This window comes from Tamandua tetradactyla, chromosome 2, assembly GCF_023851605.1.
Source record: "Tamandua tetradactyla isolate mTamTet1 chromosome 2, mTamTet1.pri, whole genome shotgun sequence".
Classification (NCBI taxonomy): domain Eukaryota; kingdom Metazoa; phylum Chordata; class Mammalia; order Pilosa; family Myrmecophagidae; genus Tamandua; species Tamandua tetradactyla.
Window position 1 is genome coordinate 191652389 of NC_135328.1, and position 26377 is coordinate 191678765.

Consider the following 26377-nt stretch of genomic DNA (forward strand, 5'->3'; position numbering starts at 1 on the left):
TCTCATTGGCAGGTTTCCTTGCCCCAAACCTGGAGCCTCACAGCCAAGAGACCCCAGACTGGGGAAGTGGGTAGTTGGTCAAATCAGAGACTTGAAATTCTCAAAAATGGGTATCCTCTTCAAAATTCAGAAAATTCACTTTCATTTTCACAGGTGGGAGTTGCAAACACTTTATTTGGGTGTAACAAATGTCACATTGTTGCATTTAAGAAAAAAATTGACCCTGAATCCCCCACTCACTAAGTTGGGGAGAAATTCCATTTCAGCCATCTTTGGGATTTTCCCAAGCAAGGTCTTACAGACCGGCATTCCAGGAGGACCCTCTAGTTGGCAGACCACACTGCAGCCTGCTGATAACGCTCAAGGCTTCAGGGTTATTTGAAGGTGGGCAGCTTCCTTCTCTGCCTAACTTGGCAGGTGGAGGGTACAAGCCCTTCTGCTTCGGAGGGGAGTCCTTTTGTGAGCAGTCCAGCCTCCCTGGGTGCCCCATGTAGCAATCCTTTTCGGAGGTTGTGTCACCTTTCCCAGATTCTGCCAGGGAGGACGGCACAAGTCCCTTTCCCTGTGACCAAACCCTGTGCTGGTTCCAGTCTTGGACAGTTTGAAAGAGGAATTTGCTGCTCCCCCTCCTTACTCCAAATACTTTCCTCTCCCCTTTAAAAGGTCCTACTTTCATGGATTGGTTGGGAGAAGGAAGATATTCAAAGCAGTCAGCTATTTCTTTACATCTCACCTCGTCTCATGGGTATAGAAGGGAAACTGCCAGAGTCAGGAAGGAGAACTGGAGACGGCGCTGCCAGCATTGGGAGGAACTGTAACACTGTGTGGCTGCCCCTGGAAACATCCAGGGAATCCCCATCCATTCATGTATTCATTCAAACGTAAATGTGCAAGGAACTGGGGATACAGAGTCTATCAGCAAGGTAGACTGCTTTCTTGAAGCTTGTAGGGAGACCTCAATAATCTAATCATAAACATAAAAGGTTTTCTCAATAAGCATCTAATTAGGAATTGTGATAAATGCTATGAAAGAAAACAAAAAGTGTATTGTGTCAGTCAGGATGGGCCAGGTTATGCTGGATAACAAACAACCCCCCCAAATCTCAACGGTTTAACTCACCAAAAGTTTATTTCTTGCTCATGCTATATGTTCAAAAAGGGTTTGCAAGGATTCTCTGCTTCGTGTCCTTGCTCAGAGCCCAGCTGACAGAGACCCACTTCTCTGATCACTGCAGGATGGGGAAGGTAAGGGGTGCAGAAGATGTCCAAGCTGTTAGCCTCCCTCCCAGAAGCAGCACATGTTACTGCTTCCCACATCTCGTTGGCCCAAGCCAGGGCCATGGCCAGGCCTGACCTCCTTATGGACAGGTCAGGATCACGTCATCCTGTGCCTGGAAGGACACCTGGAAATGCACAAGGACTGCTTCCCGACCCCCCAGGGAGCTATGGGAATGCAAAGTCGACCCAGTCTGGGAGGTCACGGTCATATCTTTTCAAAAATAATGTAGAGACATTTGAGATGAGGTTCTCAATCTCAATGTTGAGAAGGAGTTCATTACACAACCTGGTGAAGGAAACGTGAGAAAGTGTTCTAAAAAGGAAACTGCGTCTGCAAGGACCCTGGGGCTGGGTAAAGCGGAAAGCACTGAAGCTGGTGGTGTACCAAGGCGGGCTGGGAGAAAGGCGGGGAAGACTTTCAGCACCACCGTGATTTTGTGTGCAGACTCGTTCAGTCAGTTTCATTGTTTTCAGTCTCAACAGGTAATGCACCCCCTGATCACTTGCACCCTGGGTTGACAGCTCCCTCCACCCCACCCCATACACCCCTGGCTGGAGAGCACATGGAAGGGGTGGGTGAGGCCAGGCAGCAGATGGGGCGGGAACCAGCTCGCACGGACTTGGTGCCACACTAAGGGATTCTGGTGCCTTATTCCTAAGAACAGTGGGAGCCCGTTGATGGATTCCAAACTGGGATCACGTGCTTAGGGTCACTGACATCATGTTTCCAAGACTCTGGGTTATCCGAGACAGAGGCAAAAGCAAAGTAAAGGTGACGGAGGAGGTGGGAGACACCACACCTCGATAAAGCTGAAGATGAGCATTATTTCAAGTCTACGGTGATGTCACCTGTTTGCAAAAGGCTGTTTTCTGCACATTTTAGAGTCGGTAGGAATGCAATCTGCAGCAATAGTGGCCCTTACTTTTCTTGTCATCATTTCACCCTGCTTCTCTGATAAACCTGGATTCCATTATTGACAGATACCTCACTTCATTCGGTGTGGTATGTAGACTTGGCAGATAAAAGATGAGAACGTGAAGGTTTTGTTTGCTCGTTCTGACTTGAAACAATAGCTCCTCATGAATGCAGGGTCATCCGCTTGTCTAAAACCATGGGATAGGGGAAAAGCATGATTCAGAAATCCAGATAAGCTTCTAGCCTCCGCCACCCCCAACCTCCAGCCTCCAGTTTCCATGCCTTTGAGGAATCCACTGCCTTAGAATTTATCTACTAAGTCTGGGAAAAGAAGAGAGCAGTGGTAAATATCTGATTAGAGAAAATGCCGAGTAAGCTGCAATTCCATATATTGCAAGTGATAAAACTGTAATTGTTTGTTGACAGTGTATATTAGCTATTCACAGTTTGTGTCAATATAGTACCAAGAAATTAGGGTCTAGGAATCTTTAATGGCAGCTCAAAAAATACAGTGGAACTAACTTGGGTAATAAATAAATAATTTCCACTCGGTTGGAAGAATGCCATTCTCAGAGTCTGTCTCCATGGGAGAAGCCCTGGCGAGGTTTGAGATTCCTCCATGAAGTGGTATATTGTTGAAGGAAAAGCCTCTCCCGAGATTGAGTTTCTGGGGAGCACCAAAGGGCATAATTCTGGCGATGTTGGTGAAAGGTGAGCTGCACCTACTGTGAATTGGATTCATGTGGAGGTAGAGGTAGCCAGGGGCAGCTGGGGTAGGGCCTAGGGAATCACATCAGATGTCAGGGTGACCCCGTTAGGGGAAATTTGGTATTTTAATGCTCAAGGTCCAATGGGGGACAGCAATCTGGCAGTGGCAGACAGGGATATCTGGGGGTGGGGGGAAGGTACTGGTACCTGGATAAAGTAGCAGGAAGCCAGTGTGTGGTGGCCCTGGGGCCTGCGTTATGTTTCTAGAAAATGCCCAGCCAGTGCTGCAGGTTCAGGAGGGAGCGGGTACTGTGGAACTGGAATGAACAGGGAGCCGCTGAAAGGCGGGGAGTAGGTAGGAGCGTGAGTCCTAATCTATGAGTTTAGGTTAGATCTATTGGATAACTGAGGTGCTGCCCAATAAAAATATAATGTGAGCTACATAGGTATTTTTTTTATTTATTTTGAAATAATTGCAGATACACAGGGGTTTCAGAGATAATACAGAGGGATGTCATGTACCTTTCACTCAGTTTCTGCCAATAATTATAGCTTACATCACTATAGTACAATATCAAAACTAAGAAACTGGCCCTGGTACAATGTGTGTGTGTATTTCTATGTCATTTCATCACACATGCAGATTTGTGAATTGCCATTATAATCAAAATCTAGAAGTACAGTCACACTCACCTCAATCTCTCCCATCTCTAACCCCTGGAAACTACTAATCTGTTTTCTGTCTCTTCGATGTTGTCATTTCAAGAATGTTAAATAAATGAAATCATGCAGTGTGTCACCTTTTGATATTGGCTTCCTCACATATACCCTCCGCATAATTCCCTCATCATCTGTCCAAGTTCTTGCATTCTTTTTTATTGCTGAATAGTATCCCATGGTATGGATGTAGCAGTTTATTTAATCATCCACCTATTTCAGGGCATTTTGGTTGCTTCCGTATCTTGCTTTTTCCAAATATGGCTGCTATGATAAATCATATGTAGGTTTCCGCATGGACATACGTTTTCATTTCTCTGGGATAAATGCCCAGAAGTGCAAGTGCTAGGTTGTATGAAAAGTGTATGTGTAGTTTTTAAAAGAAACTGCCAAACTATTTTCTAGAGTGGCTGTACCGTTTTAAATTCGTATCAGCAAAGTATGAGAGACCCAGTTCTCTGCATCCTTGCCAGCCTTTGGCATTGCCAACTGTTTTTATTTTATTTTAGCTGTTCTAGTAGATGTATAGTAGTGTCTTGCCATGGTCTTAATTTGCATTTCTCTAATGGCTGGTGATATTGAACATCTTTTCATGTGATTATTTGCCATCGGATATCCTCTTTGGTGAAATGCCTCTTTGTGCCTTTTGCTGCTTTTCTAATTGGATTGTTGGATCCTTGCCTTGTTCTCAATCTTAGGGGGAAAGCCTTAGTCTTTCTCCATTAGGAACGCTATTAACTACAGTTTTTGAAGATGTTCTTTAGTAAGTTGAGGACATCTTCATCTATTCTTACTTATGTCTTTTTTTCTTTTACTTGCATCCTGGTCATGGATGGGTGTTGAATTTTGTTAAATCCATTTTCTGCATCAATTGATGGGATCATGTGGTTTTTCTTCTTTAACCTGTTAGTGTCATGGATTACATCAATTGGTTTACAAATATTGAACTATCCTTGAAATAAACCCCAGTTGGTCATTGTATACAATTATTTTTATGTATTGTTCAATTCTATTTGCTAAATTAAAGATTTTTGTGCTTATATTCATGGGGAATATTATTCTGTAGTTTTCTCTGTTTGTACTGCCTTTTGGCTAGTTTTGTTATAGAGTAATACTGCTTCGTAAAATGAACTGAGATGTATCCCCTCATCTTGTGTTTTCTGAAGTGGTTGTAGAGAATTGGAGTTCATTTTTTATACATCTGGTAGAATTCTCTAGAGGAAACTGTTTGGGCCTGGATAGTTCATTTTGCAGAATTTTTAAATTAGTTATTCAATTTCTTTATATAGAGGACTATTCAAGTTATCTATTTTCTATTGGGAACATTATGGTAGTTTTTCGGGAAATTGGTTCATTTAATCTAATTTATCATATATATGTGTGTAGATCTGTTTGTGGTATTTCCTTATTATCCTTTTGATGTCTGCAGGATCTGTAGAGATATCTCCTTTCACATTCTTGATATTGGTAATTTGTGTCCTCTCCTTTCTTTTGCCAGTCTTGCTAGACACTTGTCATTTTTATTGATCTTTTTGAAGAATCCCCTTTTTTTCATTATTTTCTCTATCGGTTCTTTGTTTTGGTGTCACTGGTTTTTAGACTTATCTTTAAAATTTCCTTTTGCTTGCTTTGCGTTCATTTTGGTCTACTTTTTCTAGGTTCTTGAGAGGAGAGCTTAGATTATTGATGTGAGACTTTTCTTCTTCTCTAATGTAAACATTTAGTGCTATAAATTTCCCTCTCATTTCTGCATTAGCTATATCCTACACATTTTCATATTTGGTATTTTCATTTTCATTCAGTTTAATGTATTTTAAAAATTTCCCTTGTGACTTCCTTTTTGATCCATGGTTATTTAGAAGTATGTTGTTTAGTTTCTAAGTGCTCAGAGATTTTTCTGTGATCTTTCTGATATTGATCTTTAACTTGATCCCATTGTGGTCAGATCCCATTGTGCTGTGTGATTTCAATCTTTTAAATTTGCCAGTATTTGTTATTTTATGTCAGCATTTGTTATTTTATGGCCCAATATATGATGTGTCTAAGCATATGGTCTGTGGACTCTTAAAAAGAATATGTATTCTGCTCTGTTTGAGTGGAATGTTTTATAAATGTTGACTAGCTCCTATTGGTTGATGGTATTGAATTCTTCTATATCTTTACTGATTTTCTGCCTTAATTGTTCTGTCAGTTGTTGAGAGAGAAGTGTTGAAGTCTTTAGATGTAAATGTTGGTTTGTCTACTTCTCCTTTCAGTTCTATTAGATTTCGTCTGCTTCACATATTTTCTAGCTCTTTCGTTTGGTGTATATTTTGCAAGATCCTCTCTGTCCCTGGTAATGTTCTTTGTTCTGAAGTCAATTTTATCTGACATTAATGTAGTCATCCCTGCTTTCTTTTGGCTAATATTTGCATGATATATATTTTCCATCCTTTTATATTCATCCTACTTATGCTGTTAAATTTGAAGTGGGTCTTCTGTGGACAGTATATAGTTGGATCATGCTTTTTACCCTCTCAGTCAACCTCTGTCTTTTAATTTTTGTAATTAGACTTTTTACATTCAATATATCTAGCAATATGTTATGGCGTAGGTCTACCTTTTAAAAAAATTTCTGCTGGGTCCTTCTGTTTTTTAATTTCTCACATATGTAAGTTTAAGTTTTCTAGTATTCATAATCAAAAGGGTAAAATCAGGTGAATTTAGGTTTAATAAAATGACTTAATTAACCAAAATGTATACAATATAGTATCATTTCAACATGTAACCAATTAAGAAATATTGAGATATTTTACATTTTTCCCTATCAAGAAAGCATAGGATGTATATTATGCTGTGTTTATCAGACAGGGCAGGCTAGACTATTAGAAACCTATAATGAAAATGAGGCTGACATGACTGAAGCTAGAGTAATACTCTAACCTTAGAAATGATAAGAATTTGATTTTTTAAACCTTTTTTTACTGTATAATATAACATATACAAAAAGCAAAGAATGAAAAAAGCAATAGTTTTCAAAGCACTCTTCAACAAGTAGTTACAGCATATATCCCAGAGTTTGTCATGGACTCATAGTCAAAAGGATGAAATCAGGTGAACTTAGGTCCATACTTAAATTAGGTATCCAAACCATCATCTCAGATTTTTCCTTCTAGCTGCTCTAGAACAATATAGAATATATGTATATATATATATATAATCATCACCCTTTTATTTTTGTGAAAAATAACATGTACAAAAAAGTAATAACTTTCAAAACACAGTGCAACAATTGGTTGTAGAACAGATTTCAGAGTTTGGTATGGGTTACAATTCCACAATTTTAAGTTTTTACTTCTAGCTGCTCTAAGATATTGGAGACTAAAAGAAACATCAATATAATGATTCAGCAATCATATTCGTCTCTTAAACACTATCTTCTCTGTATAACTCCACCATCACCTTTGATCTTTCTCCCAATAAGAATTTGATTATAGCCAGTATTTATTGCTACCTAATTTGGGCCAGGCTTTGTGCCAGGGGCTGGGATCCCAGCAATTAACAGAGTTTCTGCCCTCCGAACATACCACCTTTGGCCCCAGTTTTGGGAAGAGACAGCCATGTCAGTAAATGGTTATAGCTCAGTGTGAACAGTACTAATGTACAGGTCCATCTCAGAGAAGGGAGTTAGTAGCCATGGATGTAAGGGAAGACTTCTAGAGAATGTAACGCCCAAGCAGATACTTGAAGGATGAAGCAGGGCAATTCTTGTAAAAGAATTGTGGTTGAGAAGTCCATGTAGAAGAGCTATGCTGCAGCATTGGACCTGCCCCCCATCCCTAGAGTACTCAGGCTGGTTTCTGTGGCCCCATGGACCCACATGGAAGGTTTTGTTATACTAATTGGAGAGGACATAGAAGTGTTGACAGCAGGAATACAGGTGGATTGGGGAGTTGGAATAGCACTGGTTATCAAGAACTGGGTTTGAGGCCGGTGGTTAGGAAGCTCAGGGTTGGAAGCTAATGGAACTGCTTGAAAATACCATGATGAGACTGGAATACTCAGAGCAGCCACAACCAGGCACCAGATGGTGAGGCTGGGGATGGGGTGAGGGAGAAGACCATCTTATTCTGTTTTGCATAAGTTTCAGCTCAGCTTGGAGCTCCCTGAGACAGCAGTCATGAACACTAAACATTCTGAGCACTTCATCTCTGATAGCCAGACCAACCTCAGGACAGATCTTTCAGGGATTGGGCTATAGGAATGTTTCTGCTCAGATCAGCACTGGTCCAGGGACTGAGTAGACTGGGCCTGGGGGAAGCAGAATTGAATAAGGTTGAACTCAACCTCCTGCTGCCTACCACCAAGGCTCAGTTACCTCAGGCAAAAGGAAATTAAAAAATAGCTTTATTGATTTTATTCTAAAGATGAACAGATTGGAAAAAGTCAATAAGGAAGTGAATGGGTCAGAAATAAAAGGAAATCCAATAGCTCCAGTTGTCATATATATAATACATAGCCCTTTTATGAAGTATTACATTAATGTAGTAATGAAGAGTAGGGATTGTAGGTTCAAATCCCACCCAGTTGGACAACTGAATAACTGTGTGATCTTGGGCACGTTACTTAACTTCTTCAACTAGTCCATAGGGAGGATTAAGTGATATAATCCAAGAAAGGCATTTATAGCAGTGTCTGTCAATGAAATGTTAAATATTGTGTATGTGTTGGGGGAGGGTGTAGCAACATGGTGCATATTATTCATACCGTCCATTTGTGACTGTTTCTGTTTCTCAGCATTATGTTTTGGACATTTTTCATGTCAACCCAAATAGATCTGCCTTATAGTTTCAAAAAACGATATTGCATTGCATAGCACAATTCTATCATAATTTATCTAATCTGCTACTGTTGGACATTTATATTGTCTCCAATGTTTCTCAGTTGCAAACAATATTACAAATGACCATTTGTATTATTGCTTATATGTCTATATGAACTGGGAGGAATAATCTATATGATTTACAACCTAGAATTAGAAGTTTCTGGGTGAAGGAGAATGTTGATTATTAGTGTTGATATAAACCCCCACATTTGAGTGGCTTAACACTACTTAAGTTTATTTCTCACTCATGTAACAATCTACTGTGGGTATTTTTGGTTGGGAGGCTGTTTTCCAGGCAGTGATTCTGGAGCCTCACCTATTTTCATCTTATAGCTCTGCTATCTTGATGGTATGGATTCCAAAGCTCGCTAGGAATCTTCTTCATCCCAGCCAGCCAGATAAAGGAAAGTGCATAGAGGAATGAGTGTGGGAAGTTCTTACGGACCAGACTGGAAAGTAATATATATTTTTCTATTCATCCTTTCATTGTCTAGAACTAGTCATATGGTTCCATGTAGCTGCAAGGGCTTCTGGGAAATGTAGTCTGTGGCTGGGTAAGCACTCTGCCCCAACAGCCCCCCACTATGAAAAGAAAGTTGAATCTTTAGGGAAAGATAGCTTTCTTTACTGCTTAGATATTGCCAAACTATCCTCCTAAATGTAGCAATTTATATGCTCAGTAGTGCATGGGAAGATCTGTTTCCTTTGACCCTTGCCAACTCTGGATGTTTGCCATCCTGATAGATGAAAAATGAATCTTGTGGATTTAGTTTGCATTTCATATTAATCAGGTGAATCATCTTTCCATTTTTGTTAGCAATTTGCATTTCCTATGTGGATTGGTCATGTCCTTGCCCTTTTCTTCTTTAGCTGTTTAACTTTTTCCTATTGATTTATATGTGGTCATTTTAGATTAGCAATATTAACCCTTCTTTTAAATTTCCTAGGTTGCTGGAAGTAGATACAATGAAATGGGTTGGCTTAAACAATGGAAATTTATTAGCTTCCAAATTGAGGCCAAGGAAATGTCCAAATCAAGGCATCATCAAGGTGATGCTTTCTTCCTGAAGGCCAGTTACCCACAACCTTTGGCTCCTCGGCCAAAAATAAAAGAGTCTCTCTGGGTCTATGTATCCATGGAGGGTCTCGGAATAGCCCTCCTTGGGTCATGTGCCCTCCTCCCTCTTCTCCATACCTTGGACCAATCCATGAAGGTGAGGGTGAGTGTGACATGGCTGGTCACTTGCCCACTTCTGTGGCTCATGGGCAGTGGGGAACCCATCAGAACTTCATGCGATCAACAACCCCCCAGAAGAACAATGGGCAGGTAGAAGAAAAGAAGTTTTCTAAACATGCCATGCTTAGAAAGGCCTTCTCCTTCATAAGATGATGAAAAAAAAATCTTTGTTTCCTTCTAGTATATATAGTTTTATTATTTTACATATGAATTTTGACCCACGTGAAAAGCATGTGCAAGTGAGACTGAAAGACATCACCTATGGGGTGCGATAGAGATCCTAAAGAGATGTCTTTCTACCTGAAGAGAGGATGACGTTGAATCTTATTTGGCCATCCGTTTGACAGCTTCATCACCTTTCCTTCTCTTTTCCCTGAGTTCATTTCAGTCGACATGAATCCAGTAAGACTAGGGCCATGAAAAGTTCGCAGGGATTTTCACAGACAGCAGTAGCACATATCTGATTTAACTTGTCTTGACCCAATAGTCTTGCTCTCCAGGAATATCCTAATGGGCATCAAGATGTGGGATTATAATATGGGAAGAATAGAGAGGTTGTTAGAAGCACCACAGAGACCATAAACTACCTGAAAATGGGGATAAAGGTGAACTTTGACTGCACTCCAAGACCTTTGATGGGGGTGAGAGAGGGCAGGGCCGAGCCTCAGGGGACAAAGGACAGAGCTGGACAGGGGCCTGGTGCCTCAAGGCCACCTCTGTGCACAGTCAGGTCTCCTATGGGCTCCACCATGCACACAGGCTCAGCAGAGACAAGCTCTTTTCTAAAACGTGTCCTCAAATGTTCGGTGAAAACTACATTATTTTCTTTTTTTAACATTAGAAGAATCTTTTAAAAATGTCTCTCCTGCGCTAAAGACATATTTATCTCAGGTTCAACAATTCCCTCATTTTTTTTCTTTACTTACATTCCAGAAAAGAAATTAAACACTTTAAATTTAAAAGCACGTAAAGTATGATCCCCTTTTGTATGAGATTCTTTCACTGAATATGATCCCGTCTATTGATCCTTCCATCTTTTTGTACGTCATCTGTCAAGAATGGTAATTTCTAGGTATTGATTTTGCTTCTCCTTTCTTCTTTTTAAAATAATAAGCACATATCATTTCTGTAAAAGCAGTAAACCCATTGATTTTAAAGAACAAAGTCTATGATATTAAAGCATTCACATTCTGCCACTTAAAGAGTTGGATGTGTTTTCCACGGTACACAAATAGCTATTATTTGTTGGCAATTATTCGATGTAAATCTGCGGTGACCTCTGCCCACGGCCTCAAAAGGGAGGAGACAGAAGAAGAAACCAGAAGAGGAGAAAAGAGAAGAGCCATAAATGAGGCCGGACTCCAGGTCAGGGATTCGGCTCCGGCTTCAGGAGAGGGGCAGCCCCTCGCGTTTCTTTGGCACAACACCTCCGGCTGTGCTCCACGTGGCGCGCGAATCGCCCTCCCTGCGCCTAGGTCAGCACTGTGCATCCAGCACGTGCTCAAAAAAAAAAAAAAAAGGCCTAGCCCATGCATAGCCTTCCGGGGGGACCTCTGTCCTTAATCGCGCCTCTTTGTCTTTCAGGCTCACGGGCTTCCAGCTGCCGGCCACCATCGTTAGCGCGGCCACCACTCTGTCTCTGCGCCTCATCAGCGACTACGCGGTCAGTGCGCAGGGCTTCCACGCCAACTATGAAGGTAGGGGGGCTCCGAGCCGCTGAGCCTCAGGGCTCCTGGCGTGAGAGCCGCAGGCCCGGCTGTGCCGGGAAGACGCTTCTTCAGATTCAGAGCTGGCGCCTGTCCTAATGAGGCTGCTCACTGACCGCTCACTTGTCCACCTAAAGCGCCCTCGCTGCTTATCCACGAAACTGAGAATTGAATTCAGAACTCAGTTGCGGTAGTTTATCCTGAGGGCCTGGTAACATCTACTCCTGCGTCCCCTTTAACTGGATTTTGCTGTGTTTTTGTTTCTTTTTAATTCTGTTTTATATGGCTTAATTGTGTAACGTCTCTCCAACTTGTTTTTGGAAATAAAAGAGACAAAAACCCTGAGTAAAAGAAATCAGATAAGTAGTTGAATTTCTGCTCAGTATAGTTTCTGCAAGGAATCAGTTTTAAATCATTCAGGGAACATTCCATTTTTCTTTAATAGCATGGATTAGGGTTTTTTGGTTTGAGCTATGCAAATAATTTTCACTTCTCCCAGCCTGTTTAAATATGGTGTTAGCATTCAAATTAACACTAATATCTTCAGATTATACACTATTATTATTATTAATTTTATTATGTTAGTTCAGAAGGTGGTACTTCTAGATCTCTGTCATTTCCCTGGGAAATTTGCATCTTATTAATAGGTAATTATGCTGCTCTTGGCTAAGACCTGAACTGCTATTTTGTGTTGAGCTCATTAATAGGCATATTTTAAGACTGTTAATGATAATTAATAACAGTAATGACATAACACCCTGGTAAAGCATGCCAATTATTAGAAAGCTTTCCTTCCCTTGCTCTTGTTCAAAAACATAAAGAATAAGTGGTTCTTAAATGAAGCTCTAGGAATATGGAAACAGATACCAACTTTGTCTTGGCCAGGACCAGACCATGGGAGGAGGAGGGGTATATCTTTGGCAAAAACCACCTCGGGTGGTGGGGGGTTGGGGGAGGCAGTTCAAGGCTTTAACCTGAATAACTAAGGCCTCCTTAGATGGTCCCAGTTATCTATAACTGAGGGTTCCTAAGAAGGCTCCAGAGAAGGTGCTGTATGTCTTCAATTGAGAGCTCCTCACATAACTCCAGACACCCTTAACTGAGGGCTCCTGGGAAAGATCTTTAAAGGGAGGATTCTTGAGATAGCCCAATTTAAAAAAAAAATCAATTCCTTCCAATATCAAGTCTGTGATCTTGGTAATATGGGCTATATCTTCACCTGGGCCGTGAACCCAAACAACTTCTCTCCAAGCTTGAGTGACAACCTTACTAATGGAGACGTCTTCAGAAGCTCCATGAAGTCCCTCTAGCCATTAGCTTTCTTCATGATTGTTGACTGTGTTGAAGACAGGCTGAGCTGATGGCATTAGGTAAGGGGTCTGCAAAGATTCAAGGACTGACTGATCAGAGGGGGCCTGGCTGGGTCCCAGACGCTCCTGATGTCCTAATTCAGGAACCTTTGTGGAGCCTCGTCTGAGGCCTGGGTTTTCACGAGACTTTGGGAAAGCAGCACCCCATTGATCCCTGGTCACACTACACACCCCTCTGGGAAACAATGCCAAACATTCCTCCATTGGGTCAAAGCGCATTCGAGGGTACATTCGTAAACTCCTTTTAAAATAGAGATTCTAGCCTGGAACTTATGGGCAGGGTCTGCAGTTTCTATACAAGCCCCCTGAAGTTATGTACAGAAATTCTGAGCATATGAGGCATGTGTATTTTTTTCTAGGGAAGGTCTAGAGCAGAGGTCAACAAACCATGGTTCCTGGGCTAAATCTGGCCCATGGTTTGTTTTCATAAATAAAGTTTTATTGGAGCACAGCTACACCTATTTGTTTACATCCTGTCTATGGGTGCTTTCTTGCACTAAACTACAGTTGGTTACTAACAGAAACCAAATAGCCTGTGAAGTATAATATATGTATTATCTGGCATTTTACAGAAAAAAAATTGCCAACCTTTGACTTACCATAGCCATTAGCTACATATCACTATTCAGGTTGAAATAAACTAAATTAAATAAGTTAAGAATTGAGTTCCTCAGTCACATTAACCACCTGTCAAGGGCTCAGTGGTCACATGGGCTAGTGGTTACCATATTGGATGGTACAGATATAGAATATTTCCATCATTGCAAAAAATTCTGTTGGAAAATGTCTTCATTTGCCTGTGCTGCTATGTCAAATACCACAAACTGGAGTTAACTCCTAGACTCCAAAACCATGAGACAATAAATACCCATTATTTAAGTTAACCAGTTTGTAGAAGCTGTAACTTGGTGATCTCTTTTCTTGGGCCTACTCCTCTGGTGTGTTAGTTTGCCAGCTGCCTGAATGCAATATACCAGAACTGGAAAGGCTTTTCAAAAGGGGAATTTAATAGGTTGCAAATTTACAGTTCTAAGCTTATGTAAATATCCAAACTAAGGCATCCAGGGACCTTAATTCAAGGAAGTCTGATGCACCTGGAATAACTCTGTCAGCTGTGAAGGCACGCTGCTCCCTTGCTGGTCCCTTGCTCCTGGGCTCCATGTTTTCAGCCTCTGTTCCTTTGGGGATTCCTCACTTTGCTTCTCTGAGTCTGGCTTTTATCTCTTGGCTTCCTTGCTTCTCTCCAGGTTCTGGCTTGCGTAATATCTCATGGCGACATCTGCTGAGCTCCAACTATCTCAAACATCTATGTCTGTGTTCTCCAAGTGTCAGCATCTGTGTCAGCTCTGCTCTGAAGTTTCCGTCGGCTCTATCATTTCTGTCATTTCTCTAAAATGTTTCCCCTTTTAAAGTCTCTAGTAAACTAATCAAGACCCACCCAGAGTGGGTGGAGTCACATCTCCATCCAATCAAAAGTCACACCCAACACTGGGTTGTGTCACATCTCCATGGATATGTGACATGAAAGTTTCCAACATACATTTTTGAATCGGGATTAAAAGGAATGGCTGCCTCCACAAGATAAGTCAGGATTAAAATGTGGCTTTTCTGGGGTACATAATATTTTCAAACTGGCACATCTGGTTTCCATTGACCTCTGGTTTATACTTCCTTCTCCAATTTCCTTTGCTTATAGGGACTTCAGCCACATAGGATTAAGGCCCCTTTGATTCAATTTGGCCTCATCTAAATAGAATCTTTGAAGGTCCTATTCACAAATGAGTCTGCACCTTAATTAATCATAGCCTCAAAGATCCTATTTACAAATGGGTTCACACCCACAGGACTAGGGGTTAGAACTTGAACACATCTTAATGGGAAACGTGTTTCAATCCCCAGCAAATGGCACTGAACTAGTAGTTCTATCAGATTCACAAAGGAATCATGATTTAGAGGTGACTAAACATTAGAATAAAGTGAAAGTCAGTGGGTCCCTCCTCACACCTGCCTGGAACAGGTGAGGCAGTCCCAACATGAGCATGCCCTAACTTCTGCAGCCAGACCCGCAGGGAAGAAGGAAGGGCCTGTCCTACCTCAGCTACATAATGGTATCAGATCTGTAAGTCACTGGCGCTAAGAAAACGAAGTCCAGAATGACCTGACCATATATAGTCAGTCCATTGAGTCCTCTGCTCCTTTGGTAGGCCTGGGTCTTGCCCGCAAAGGCCAACCCTGGCCCCTGGACAGAGGTTGTAACAGCCATGCGAGTCCCCATATGGCCACCTATGCAAGGTTTCTGCAGACTCTGCAGTATGTGTGGCTGGCTTTGCACTGCGCAGCAAAGTGGGTCACCGATGTCTGCGCTAACGAGGGAGTCAGGGAGGAGAGACCAAGGCTGTGGCTGTCACCAAGTCCCGTGGCTAGGCTTGGGATCGGATTATGGGGCAATTTGTGCATCTAGAAAAAACAGGAGCTGCACCTACTTTAGGAACACCCAGAGTGGAGGAGGAGGGAGGTGATGTGGGAGGAGCCAAAAGGGGCAGCCGCTCCTCTGAATATGCCCTCGTGGCAGATGCATCACAGTGGTGATGGGCCTTCTCTGCCATCAGGTTTATTCTCAAAAGGCTTAATAATCCCATACTTGGGGATGTATTGATAGACACAAGCCTCTTGGGCTTGTCACTGACTCACTGGGTGATGTTGGGCAGATTTTTAAACTTTTGGCCTCACTGAGAGGGGAAGAGACAGTAGAGCCAGACTTGTCTTTCAGGGAAGTCACTCGGCCCCCTTGCTCCATGGCAGAGTCACTTGTGCTGGATTACATGTGTGCAGGCTCTGGGGGATAAGGCCTCCACGCCAGCCCAGGCCGGCAAGGGACAGCTCCCTTACACTATCTGTTCAGATGTCACTCTGTCTACTTCAGAATGACATCAAGGACCTGCTCTTTGTAGCTCCCCTTGGCAGACATCCCCTGGATGTCTGCTATCAAAGGGAGTTTGATCCTCCCGCACCCTCATCCAGCATGTGAAAAGTGCAGATAAGGAACTGAACTGCTGGTAGGGATTTTGGAGAAAGGTGAAGTCAGGTGAAGAGTGTCAGCTCAACAGCTGCTGCAGCTTCAAGGAAAAGATCAAAAAGGCCAACAGTCAAACCTTGAGATGACAGGAGATGCTTGAGTTGTAATCCCTGGGGGCAGGAGCGTGGGCTGCAGAAGACAGACCAGGGCAAAGGGATCAGCTTGTATTAAACACTGACTGTGTGCCAGGCACTTTACACACGTTATCTCATGTAATCCCTGCCCCGGCTTTGCAGACAGACCTACTATCTCCATCCTGCAGATGTAAAAGGTGGGGCTCGGGCGGGTTTGATGCTCAGTTTAAGGCTACTTGACGGCCTGGAGTTTTCATACGACTTTTCTGGCACCCAACATGCTTGCTGTGCCTTGCAGTCTCTGCAGAACGCCTGGAGTGAGACAGACCAGCAGCTCCGTGTCATTGGCAGGTGAGCTGGGGCTAAGTCAGAGTCAGCAGAAAGGAAGAAATGACCTGCGCTTCAATGGGCTTCCATACAGGCCGGGGTCATCCCACAGAGGTCAGAAGAGATGCCCCCCAGTGCTTATCAGCCAGCGTTGCCAGATAAAATACAGGATGTCCTGTTCAATTTGGATTTCAGATCAACAATGACTAATATTTGGGGTATACTTACACTAAAAATTAGTCATATTTAATCTGAAATTCAAATTGAACTGGGCCTCTTGTATTTGTATGTGCTAAATCTGGCAACACTAGCCTCAGCACTGAGTCTGAAAATATGCCCCAGCAATCATCACCCCACTCTCTTCCTCCACCTCCTTCCTTATTCCCAGATCTGCCCCATGTCTGCTCTTTTCATGTAGGGGTACCTGTGCACCCCAGAGGGCCTCGCCTTACCTCTGCTCTCTCAATAAGCGTACATTTAGAGATCTCTTCTGCACACATAAATACATGCACGCACAGATCCACGGGCACTTGGGACTGCTGCGTGTGTGTTCTGTAATCTGGTTAATGAGGCCAGTTTCTTTTTGTGTTAATAAAAGTAACCCTGATTTGTCCTTTCTAATGAATATCAGTACAGGAGCCATCGTGGTTGATTGTACTCCAATTATTTAACCAATTATCTTCTGTGGACATTTAGGTGCAGAATATTCTTCTACACACAACTGAAACTCTTGTCTAATTATCTTTTTAAGAGTAAATGCACCTTCTGGGTCAAAGAGTGCATAGATTTATAATTTGAAAGTGTCTTTAGAAAGTTACACTAACACACGCTTTCATCAGCATTACCTGAGAGGGCCTGTTTGACCCACCTTGCCTGCACTGCATCTTGGCGAGTTTTAAATCAGTTTCTTTGATTGTACTCGGCGAAAAAATGGAATCTCATTTGTTTTAATTTTCATCTCGTTGATGATAAGTAGGGTTGAGCATGTAACATCACGTACTTGCCATTTGTGAATCATTTGTAGATTGCCTGTGTCATCACCCTGTTTTCCATGGGGGTGTTAGTGCTTTTCTTATCATTTTTGTATTTTTTGTAGATTAAGGATATTAGTCTGATGGGTTTCCTTTTGAAGTGTAGCATTTTTTATTTTGATGCCACTAATTTCATATTTAAATTAAAACATTTTTCTTTTATGATGCCATCTCTAGTATCATGTTCAGAAAGACCTTTTCCATGCCATGATCAGATAAATATTAGTTTAAATGTTCACCTCACTCTTTTCTTTTAAAGCTCTAATTTTACATTTCCCTTTTATATCCCTCTGGAATTCAGTTGTGTTTCTCGTGGGTTCTGCAATTCTTTCCGTCTCTGACTCTCTAATGCTGGGTGTGAATACCATTCTGTTTCTTTGAGGATGTGGAAACCTGTGCCTTTCCAATTTACCCTGATGTGTCTCACCTGATGTTTCTAGCCCTGCTGCTGTTTTGACATGACTTCTCCCACCCTAGCTCCCAGGCCATCCCTCCCTCCCACACACAGCTCTGAAAGATTGTATGAATTGTTTTTGTCTATTCCACACTGACCAGCATGCAGGAAAGAATTATAAGCAGATCAGAAATGTTAATTAGATAAGAGGCTCTGCTGGGTTTTTCATGCCTAATCCTGGTTGCACTTTTGCATTTTAGCAGCATTAAACTTGAGCTGTCCCTCCGACACCTCCGTAAAGGAGAGCCCATCTCTGAGTGCTGGTTCTCAGTCTCTTTGCTTTCATGGTCTAGATCTCAAAATAGGTATTTCTCTAGGGGACTGAGTGATTGTGGAGGTTCACTGTCTAAAAGCAGGAGGCTCACTTAAAATCAGGCCTATTCTACGCTGCTTTTTATCATCACTTGGGAGCCAGAGGAATGAAGGACCCTTGTCCTTGCAGGCTCCTTGGTAACCATAAAGGAAGAGGTGGTCTAGCCCAACAATTAAAATCTCAGGTTGTAGGGTTCAGACATATCTGGGATCAAATCCCATCTCTTCCATTCACTCACTGTGTGGGGTCTTGGATTTGTGACTCCGTTTCCCTGAGCTCCAGCTTCCACACCTATAAAACCAGGATAAGAAGAACCCTTCAGGGAGCTGTTGTGAAGATGACACGTGTGTCGCATAGTGTGCTAAGAACAGGGCCTGGCAAGTTGTCAGTGCTTAATAAATGTCAGCTAATTAATTAAGTCACCCTCAGCCCGACTTGATTGGGATTATTTCAGGCGATGGGAGAAAAGATGTCAACTCCATGGGTCGTGATCCTGGCCTCACCCCAACTCCTGGCTCCAGAGTTTGCATAATATCCCTAATCCAGTCATTCATGGTTTGTCTATTCTTATACCAGATGGTGGCTTCTTTGGGGAGGGAGCGGAGTGTTCTCCATATCTGTGAGTCTCCAGCACTGCTTGAGAGAGTGCCCATCACGCAGGGATGAGATCTCAGGCTGTCACCTGGTGCATTGGAGCTAATGAGGCCAAGTCCAGTGTTGTAGTTTGTTAAGGCTGCCAGGATGCAATACAACAGAATTGGACTGGTTTTTATAAAGGGGACTTATTTAGTTACAAATGTACAGTTCTTTGGAGGAAAGGCACCTGGCTTTCCTCTGACTTTCTGTCACATGGGAAGGCACGTGGCGACGTCTGCTGGCCTCCTCTCCTGGCTTCTGAGTTCAAATGGCTTTTCCCAGGGGCAGATCCTTTCTGCATCTCCAAACACCTGGGTCTGAGCTCCTTAGCTCTCTTCTGACCTCTCTCTTTTAAGCCTCCAGCTAATTAAATTAAACATCACTCATTTCAGAAGGCACGCCCCTTAGGCAACTGCAGAGATAATCAGCCATAAATGAATTTTAGATGTTGATGATTTCAGTGCACAGGCACGGGTACCATCATCTGGCCGAGTTGGCACCTGATCCTAACAACTACAGCCACGGACTCGGTCTTCCCATGAACCTCTTTTCTTTGTACCAGCGATAGTGGCTGTAGAGTTAGGGAGCCTACGAACAAGTCCAGTGGACCTTAGATTTTGAGGTCATAGGCTCGATGGGGAATCTGTTTAAAGTTGCAACTCTCTCCTGAAGCATACGCACACAAACACAGATGCAATTTTCCATATAGTTTAGGGGCACTCACAGATGCCTTAATATTCACCCAGGGAGCCTTAGTCCACCTGAAAAGCTGAACCCAGAGAGGCTGACATCACACCCAATGTGGGTGGCACAGATTCTTTCATTCACTGAGCTAGTATGCATTGAGAACCTATTATGTGTAGGCTGTGTGCTAATGCTGGAACTAGTACGCACCCCTAATGTTTCGTTTAAGCCTCATTTTTAGTCACGGTCTATGGCCTCTACCTCTATCCATTCAGCCTGCAAAGGAGAACAGAACAAGAGGGAAGAATGAAATGCTCAATTTTGTGTCAATGCAGAATAAACACCTGGGTGTAGACTCACTCACGGTGGAAGGTCAGTAATGTCATCTCTGCATAAAGAGATGGCACACAGAAACAGGTACAGACAGACAGACACATCTATGAGGAACAGACAGGCAAAGGTGTTGTGCCCTGCCGTCGCTGTACCAGGAGAAGCAGGTTAGAGGCCGGATTTGGGACACAGTAGGCTCTCATGACATGGGCGATGGGCACGGGGTTGCATGTGATCAGACCACTGTGAACACAGGGAAACTGGGGCCCGGAGATGGAGGTGGAACCCGGCTCCCTGGAGAAACGGACCTTCCTGGGTTTTTTACATCTTTTCATTAGACCTGCTCATTCACCTCTCCCAGCTTCAGCCTTTCAAACAATTTCCTCATTCTGAAAGTGTTCTCCAATTCTGGGACATTATACAGACATCTCAAAATTGGGCTAATGGAAGCTATTTGACAATACATATATATATATATATATATACTGAATATGCAATTTTCACCATTCAGGCCACCCCAGGCCAGAATTCCTGGCCTGCTGAGACCTCCTTTAAGGTGGGAGGTGATGAATGTCCATTTCCTCTGCCCAGGAGGGATGGTACCTGCTTCGTGAGTGAACCTGCTCGCTCTCCGATGACTCCACCTTGGGAGTTGGAGAATATGCCTTTTAATCAGTACTGTAGAGTAGCAAATTAATACATAGAGATGTGACATTTGAGACAAATTGGGTAGCACTTTTCAATAAGAAGGGAATTTCATATCATATCCTCAGTGATTCCACAAAGGGTTCGTTATGCATAGTGATATTTTCCCGCTTTGGGGGTGATTATTAACATACATTTAAGATGAAATTACCCAACTCTGCACCCCAGCCATCCTCAGGTCAGGCTGTATGAAGACATGGAGATGAGGGGAGAAGGAGCATTTTTAGGCAGCTAGACTACCTGCAGGTAAAACACTCTTCTTTCCCTGGCTATTTCTCTTTAGCCTTTCAATCTCTATTTACTTCTCTGTCCCTGTTCATTCATTCATTCAGCAAATATTTATTAAACCCCTACTCTCTGTTAGGTCTCACAGTAGGTCTTGCAGGCACAAAGATAAGTAAGAAGTGCCCCCTACCTTTAAGAAGCTGTGAAGTTGGAGAGGAATGAATAAGACACAGGTGCAAAGGTCAGAAGATCTGGGTTCAAACTTTGGCTTTCCTGTCTGCCAGCTGTGAGGCTGTAGGCAAGCCTCCCAACCTCCCCAGACTGGTTCTTCTGCAAATAATGCCTCCATGGGCTGTAATGAGGACTAAATGAGCGAACGCATGGAAAAGTCTGGGCACAATGTAGGCATTCGATAACTACCAGAGAAGATTGCCCTACTGCTTGGCTGGGTGTCTGGAGATTAAGCTCACGCTCTGCCACATATCCACCATGCGACCTTGGGCAAGACACTGAACCCCTCAGTTACCACTTATGTAAAATGGGGTCACCCTTCTAGCCCTCAGGGTGGTTGTGAGCATTCGTGGTGAGGGATAGGAAGCACCTAGCATGGTATTTGGCACACATAGGCACTCAGTAAATGGCTGATATTATAACAGGGCGTGGTGTGTCCATTGGGAGTGAAACAATTTTTCTTTTCCCAGACAAAAATCTCTTGTCAAGCCTTGTGGCTCTCCAAGGGCAAGGACTGTCACCTAATTTTGTTTCTTCAGCCATCTGGACTTTAGCCCAGGACTTTGTTCATAGGAGGGATACTGCAGTAATGGCTGGTGCTGGTCTCTCCCCAACCCAAATTCCTACTAGGCCCTATAGGACTGCTGTGCGAATTAGTACAAGTGATTAGCTCTTCGGGGACACAACCCTGTAGACTCATGGATTAGTGAACAGAGTATAGGCTAGGTTTTAGCCCACATCACCCCTCTGCCCAGGCACCCTTTTCTGTAGCACTCAACTTGAACAACTGTACACTGAAGTCTTGCTCTGAATCTTCCTTTTAGGAGTGTCTAGTATGTTACCGTCTGAACAAAAAGGATTCAGAGAATCATTGGATGTTTGGGTGCGAGGATCTGAGACTTCTCACTTAAAATCGTCTCATTGTTTCTAGGTTGGAGTTCCAACTTTCCTGGCCATCTGAGCTCCGGCATCAGCCCCGACCTGATCAGCATCAGCTCCCCTACCCCAGCCACACTGGACTCGGTCAGGTCCTTAGAAACACCACATTGTCTTCCCCACACATCCTTCAAACAGGCAGAGGCCCCTTTCTCCCCAACTTTCTTTTCCCCATCCCTGCCCCTCTTCTCCCAGCTATTGCTCATTATACTTCCCATCTCTGCTTAAACCAAATCAGAGAGGCCACGCCTGGCGTACACCCCAGTTTACCCTTCCTTAGCTCCCTGTACTTATTCTTCCTCCACCTGCATCACCAGTGTATTTTCTGGTTCCTTATTTGCCTTCTCCACATCACACCTGCCTCCTGATAGCTGGAACATGCAGTAGAGCATCGAGGTTTCAACCAAAGCGTCTGAAGGAAGAACTGACTTCCACCTCAACCATTCAGCAGCGAGCTGTGTGACTTTGAGCAAATTGCTGACCCTTCTTTAGCCCCAGCCCCACCCCCTACCCCGCTATATGACAATAACAATTATAATAATAGCCCCTACTCCATGGAATTGTCACTGGGAAGAAATGGCAATGCATGTCAGTTGTTCCTAATATGTCTAGCATGGACTAAAACACTCAGAAAACATACATTTGAGCCATTATGATCACTGTTCATAGCTTTGCACCTAGTCCAGAGTCCGACACATAGTAGATACTAAATAGATGCTGCTGAAATAAATGAGCGGAAGTAAAAGGCCGGGGTAAAAAGCGCAAAAAAGAAAAATGTTTTGCTCAAGGTATCTAGTACCGTATTTCATTGACTCGGCTATAAGATGCCCTTGGCTGTAAGATGCAGTTTTTTAATGTACCACTAAGAAAGAAAAAATGTTGCCCATTAAATGATGGCATGCCATTGATTATAAGACACATCCCAATTTCGGAAATATTGAAATTTGAGAAAGCGTGCATCCCTGAACTGATGAAATGCAACAACTGCTTAGTTGTTTTTTATCACATCTTCAGCCTCACTTTGGGGTGGGCTCATCCTTCTGCCCCCTTCCCCTGTTGCAGTGCTCTCTGGTGGCCCTGACCGCCTCCTTGTCAGCATTCAGGTGGAGGTTCTCTGCTGTTGTGACCACCTCTTAATTTATTCTCCTGCTCCAAGTCTCATTACTTCTCAATTTTCTGCACTGAACTCTGTTTAACGCCTATTGGTACAGGTCTTTGCTGATAAATGCCCTTTTTGCAGGAGGCAGCTGGGTACCCCAGTCTTGACTCTCCCTCCCCAATCTGTGCCCAAGGCAGGTGGTCCCTTAGATCCCAAACAGGGCTAGCTCAGGACTACAGTCAGGCCGCTCCAGCCCCTCCTGCAGTGACCACCCTGGCACCGCTTCGGAGTGCCAGAGCTCCAAAGAGCAAAGTGGGGTGGGGACCTAAGGGTGACTCCCATTGGAGTGGGAAGGTCAGCCCTCACCTGCCACTCTGGCAGTGACAAGCTGGACATGCACATCTCCCTCCTCCACCCCTAGGTCAGGTGACCCTGACACAGCTTCCTCCACTGACCCCAGCCTGGGCCCAGGTTCAGGGCACTTTTGCCTTTTTTACTACCTCTTCCTTGGGGTGACTTACCTCCCAACCCATGAATCGAGCATCAGTGGGGGACAGAATACTTCCAAAGTATCACATTAAATATTCCAATCCCACTTCTACCCATTAATTGATAATTTGGGGGTGATTAGCCACTGTTTTGGATTATTCTTTCCAGCTCTTCCCTTCATTAGCGTGGATAATTGAGGGTTGAAACCATTGACATTTCATTTTAACAGCAGGAGAGAAAAGTACTTACTCACTGCATTAGATGAGAGATTCTGATTTAGAAACTTAGTGGTGGACAGATTACGTCTCTAGCCTTCCAGTTTCAATCCCCGTAAATGAGAGGTGTTTCTTTCCCACACATCCTGTTCCCTTATCCAAGCTGGCGAGGTTGAAAGTCTGGGGCTTTGAGATGAAGGAAACAAAGGAACCTACATTCATTGAGCATCTTCTATGTGCTTGGCAGTGCAATTGGGGTTTTGGAGACACCGCCTTGTGAAAAATGCCTCATTTTACAAATGAGGAATTGATGCCCAGAGAGGTTAGTTACATTGCCTGGGTCACACAGCAAGTAAGTTTTACCCAGAGTTTGGAAATTTATCTGGTTCCAAAGCCCAATACTTTCCCCTCAGTGTACTACCTCTAAAAACAAGTCCCACACTGTTCCCCAGGCCTGCCCCCCACCCCGAACCCCACAAAGGAAGGGACACAGGAGAGTCATGTGGGCCAGTGACATGACTCTGTAGTGTTTCCAGGGATGTTAGTCCGCAGACCTGGCATTGCAAGCCCATCGTTGCTGCCTGAGATCCTGTCTTGTGTTTGATGGCTTTCCTTTCCTGCTCTCCCCACCTTCAAGGTTTTTTTTTCTAGTATATTTTAGGAGTAAAACGGACTGGGCTTGGTAATGAATTAAATTACTACGAGATAGTCTTACGAAGTGGAGGGGCAGTGGAATGGCAAACCAAGCACACTTTGGCCTCAGGGCCTTTGTACATTCTGTTCCCTCAGCCTGCAGAACTGCCCCTCACAGGTTGCCTACCTCTCTCCCTTGCCTCATCCGGATGACTACCCAAACATCCCCTAACCAGAGACCTTCTGAGACCACTGCATGTAACAGAGCACTGCCCTCCTTCACTTCCTATTACTGCCTGACAGCTGATAATTTTTTTTTTTTCCTTATTCTCTGTCTCTCCTATCAGAATATAAGTTTCCTGGGGTAGATGCTTCGGGGTTGCTTTTTTGTGTTTTTTTTTTTTTTTTTTTTGCATGTATTAGTGTTGTTCTCTGATGAATTTTCAGCTCCTCAAGCGGGTCCTGGCACATGGTAGGCATGAAATAAATAGGAAGGAAGAAAGGAAAGAAGGAGGGACGGAGAGAGGATTTGAAGGTCAGAACAAAGAAAAAGCATGGATATCTGATCAACTGCAATAAATCTCGTGGGGTGGAGGTATATAGTGTGAGACGGGGGAGTGATGAGAGCTGGGCTCCAGCGAGGGTCAGAAGCCAGCTGGTATTGGTCCTTGGAGGCCACAGGAAGGAGTTTGGACATTATCCTCCAAGAGGAGACAATCGTTGTAGGGTCTCAGACAGGGAAATGACACCATGAAGTTTGTGTTGTAGAGACGGTGAGGAGGGTAGGGGGCCAGCTGGAGGCAAGGGGCCCCGTCATGGGTGGGAATGTGCCTGGACCTTTATCACACTGGGGACCATGCCAGGAAAGGGGGAGACCAAACCCGGGGCACACACTGTGCCCCCCACCTTCGCTTTGTGCACGGGGAGCTGAGCCGATAGAACAAAAGGAATGCCCTCCCCCTAGAGCAGCTTGGCTTTCACAATTGCTTTAAGAAAAATATTTATGATATTCTTCTCTCTTCTGTAGACATTCGTGGTGTGACTGTAACTGATTGAACAAGCTCACCATAAGAGGCCTGATGAGTAGATGAATGTTCAAGTGCCGGGGTCTCCAGTTATAAGTGATGTGGATGAAACGCTAGAGATCAGACTTGGAAAATTTGCAGAAGATTCAGAACAGGGAAGAAGAGCAAATGCATTGGGTGATAATGATTGAAAGGATGAAAATGAAAGCTAACATTTCTTGAGCTCTCACCAGGGCTAGACATTCTTCTAAGTGCCCTGCATATATTAACATTCATCCTCACAGCAAACCCCTGAGGTAGGCACCATTTTATCCCCATTTTACAGATGAGGCACAGAGAGGTTAAGTAACTCGTTTGAGGTCACACAGCTGCAAAGAGGTTTTGAACCCAGGCAGTTCAACTTTGGCCTGCAAAAAGGAATAAAATAATTTCACTTGGCTGGGACTACTAGATCAGAATAAAATATTTCACTATAATTAAGGAGTAATGGTAAGCTTTGTATCTAGGTTTAAAGAATTGATCAAAAGAAAAAGCTGCACTAAAATAACTATATTCAAATGTAAAATTCTGTATAAAAACCATCTGAAATGAGATGAGAAACAACTGACTGTTGAGCAATAATACACTAAATATGGCAGCAAAGGGTTAATCTCTATATTATGTAAGGTTAATCTCTGTATTATTACAAAATGGTAAGAAAGATATCTGGGTGTTCACACCAGAGGAAATAGAGCCAGCAAATAAATACAACAAAAAACTGCTTGGTTTTGCTAGTAATCAAAGTAATGTAAATTAAAACAATGAAATAACACTTTATCCCTATTAGATTAGCCCAAAGAAACCTTGCGAAAGTGCAATACAGTGCTGCAGGGATTGCAAAGAACGCACACACTTGCACAGTGCTGGCGGAGATGTAAATTAGTCCTATGGGAACCCAATTTGACAGCCTGCATCAAGAGTCATAAAATGCTCATGTCGTTTGACCCAGTAATTCCCCTCCTGGGAATATATTCTCTGGAAATAATTCAACAGAAGAAGAAAGTTATATGTGTGAAAGTTTTGATTTCCGCATTATTTAAAATGATGAAAAATCTGAAG

At 43.3% G+C, this 26377-nt stretch overlaps 1 protein-coding gene across 1 annotated transcript in view; it reads left to right on the forward strand.

The window, feature by feature from the left end:
- CSMD2 (CUB and Sushi multiple domains 2) overlaps positions 1-26377 on the forward strand; it is a 609437-nt gene that overhangs the window by 77394 nt on the left and 505666 nt on the right. The window contains exon 3 of the mRNA XM_077150390.1: positions 11305-11417. Coding sequence (XP_077006505.1) covers positions 11305-11417 — 113 coding nt within the window. The remainder of the gene's footprint in view (positions 1-11304; positions 11418-26377) is intronic.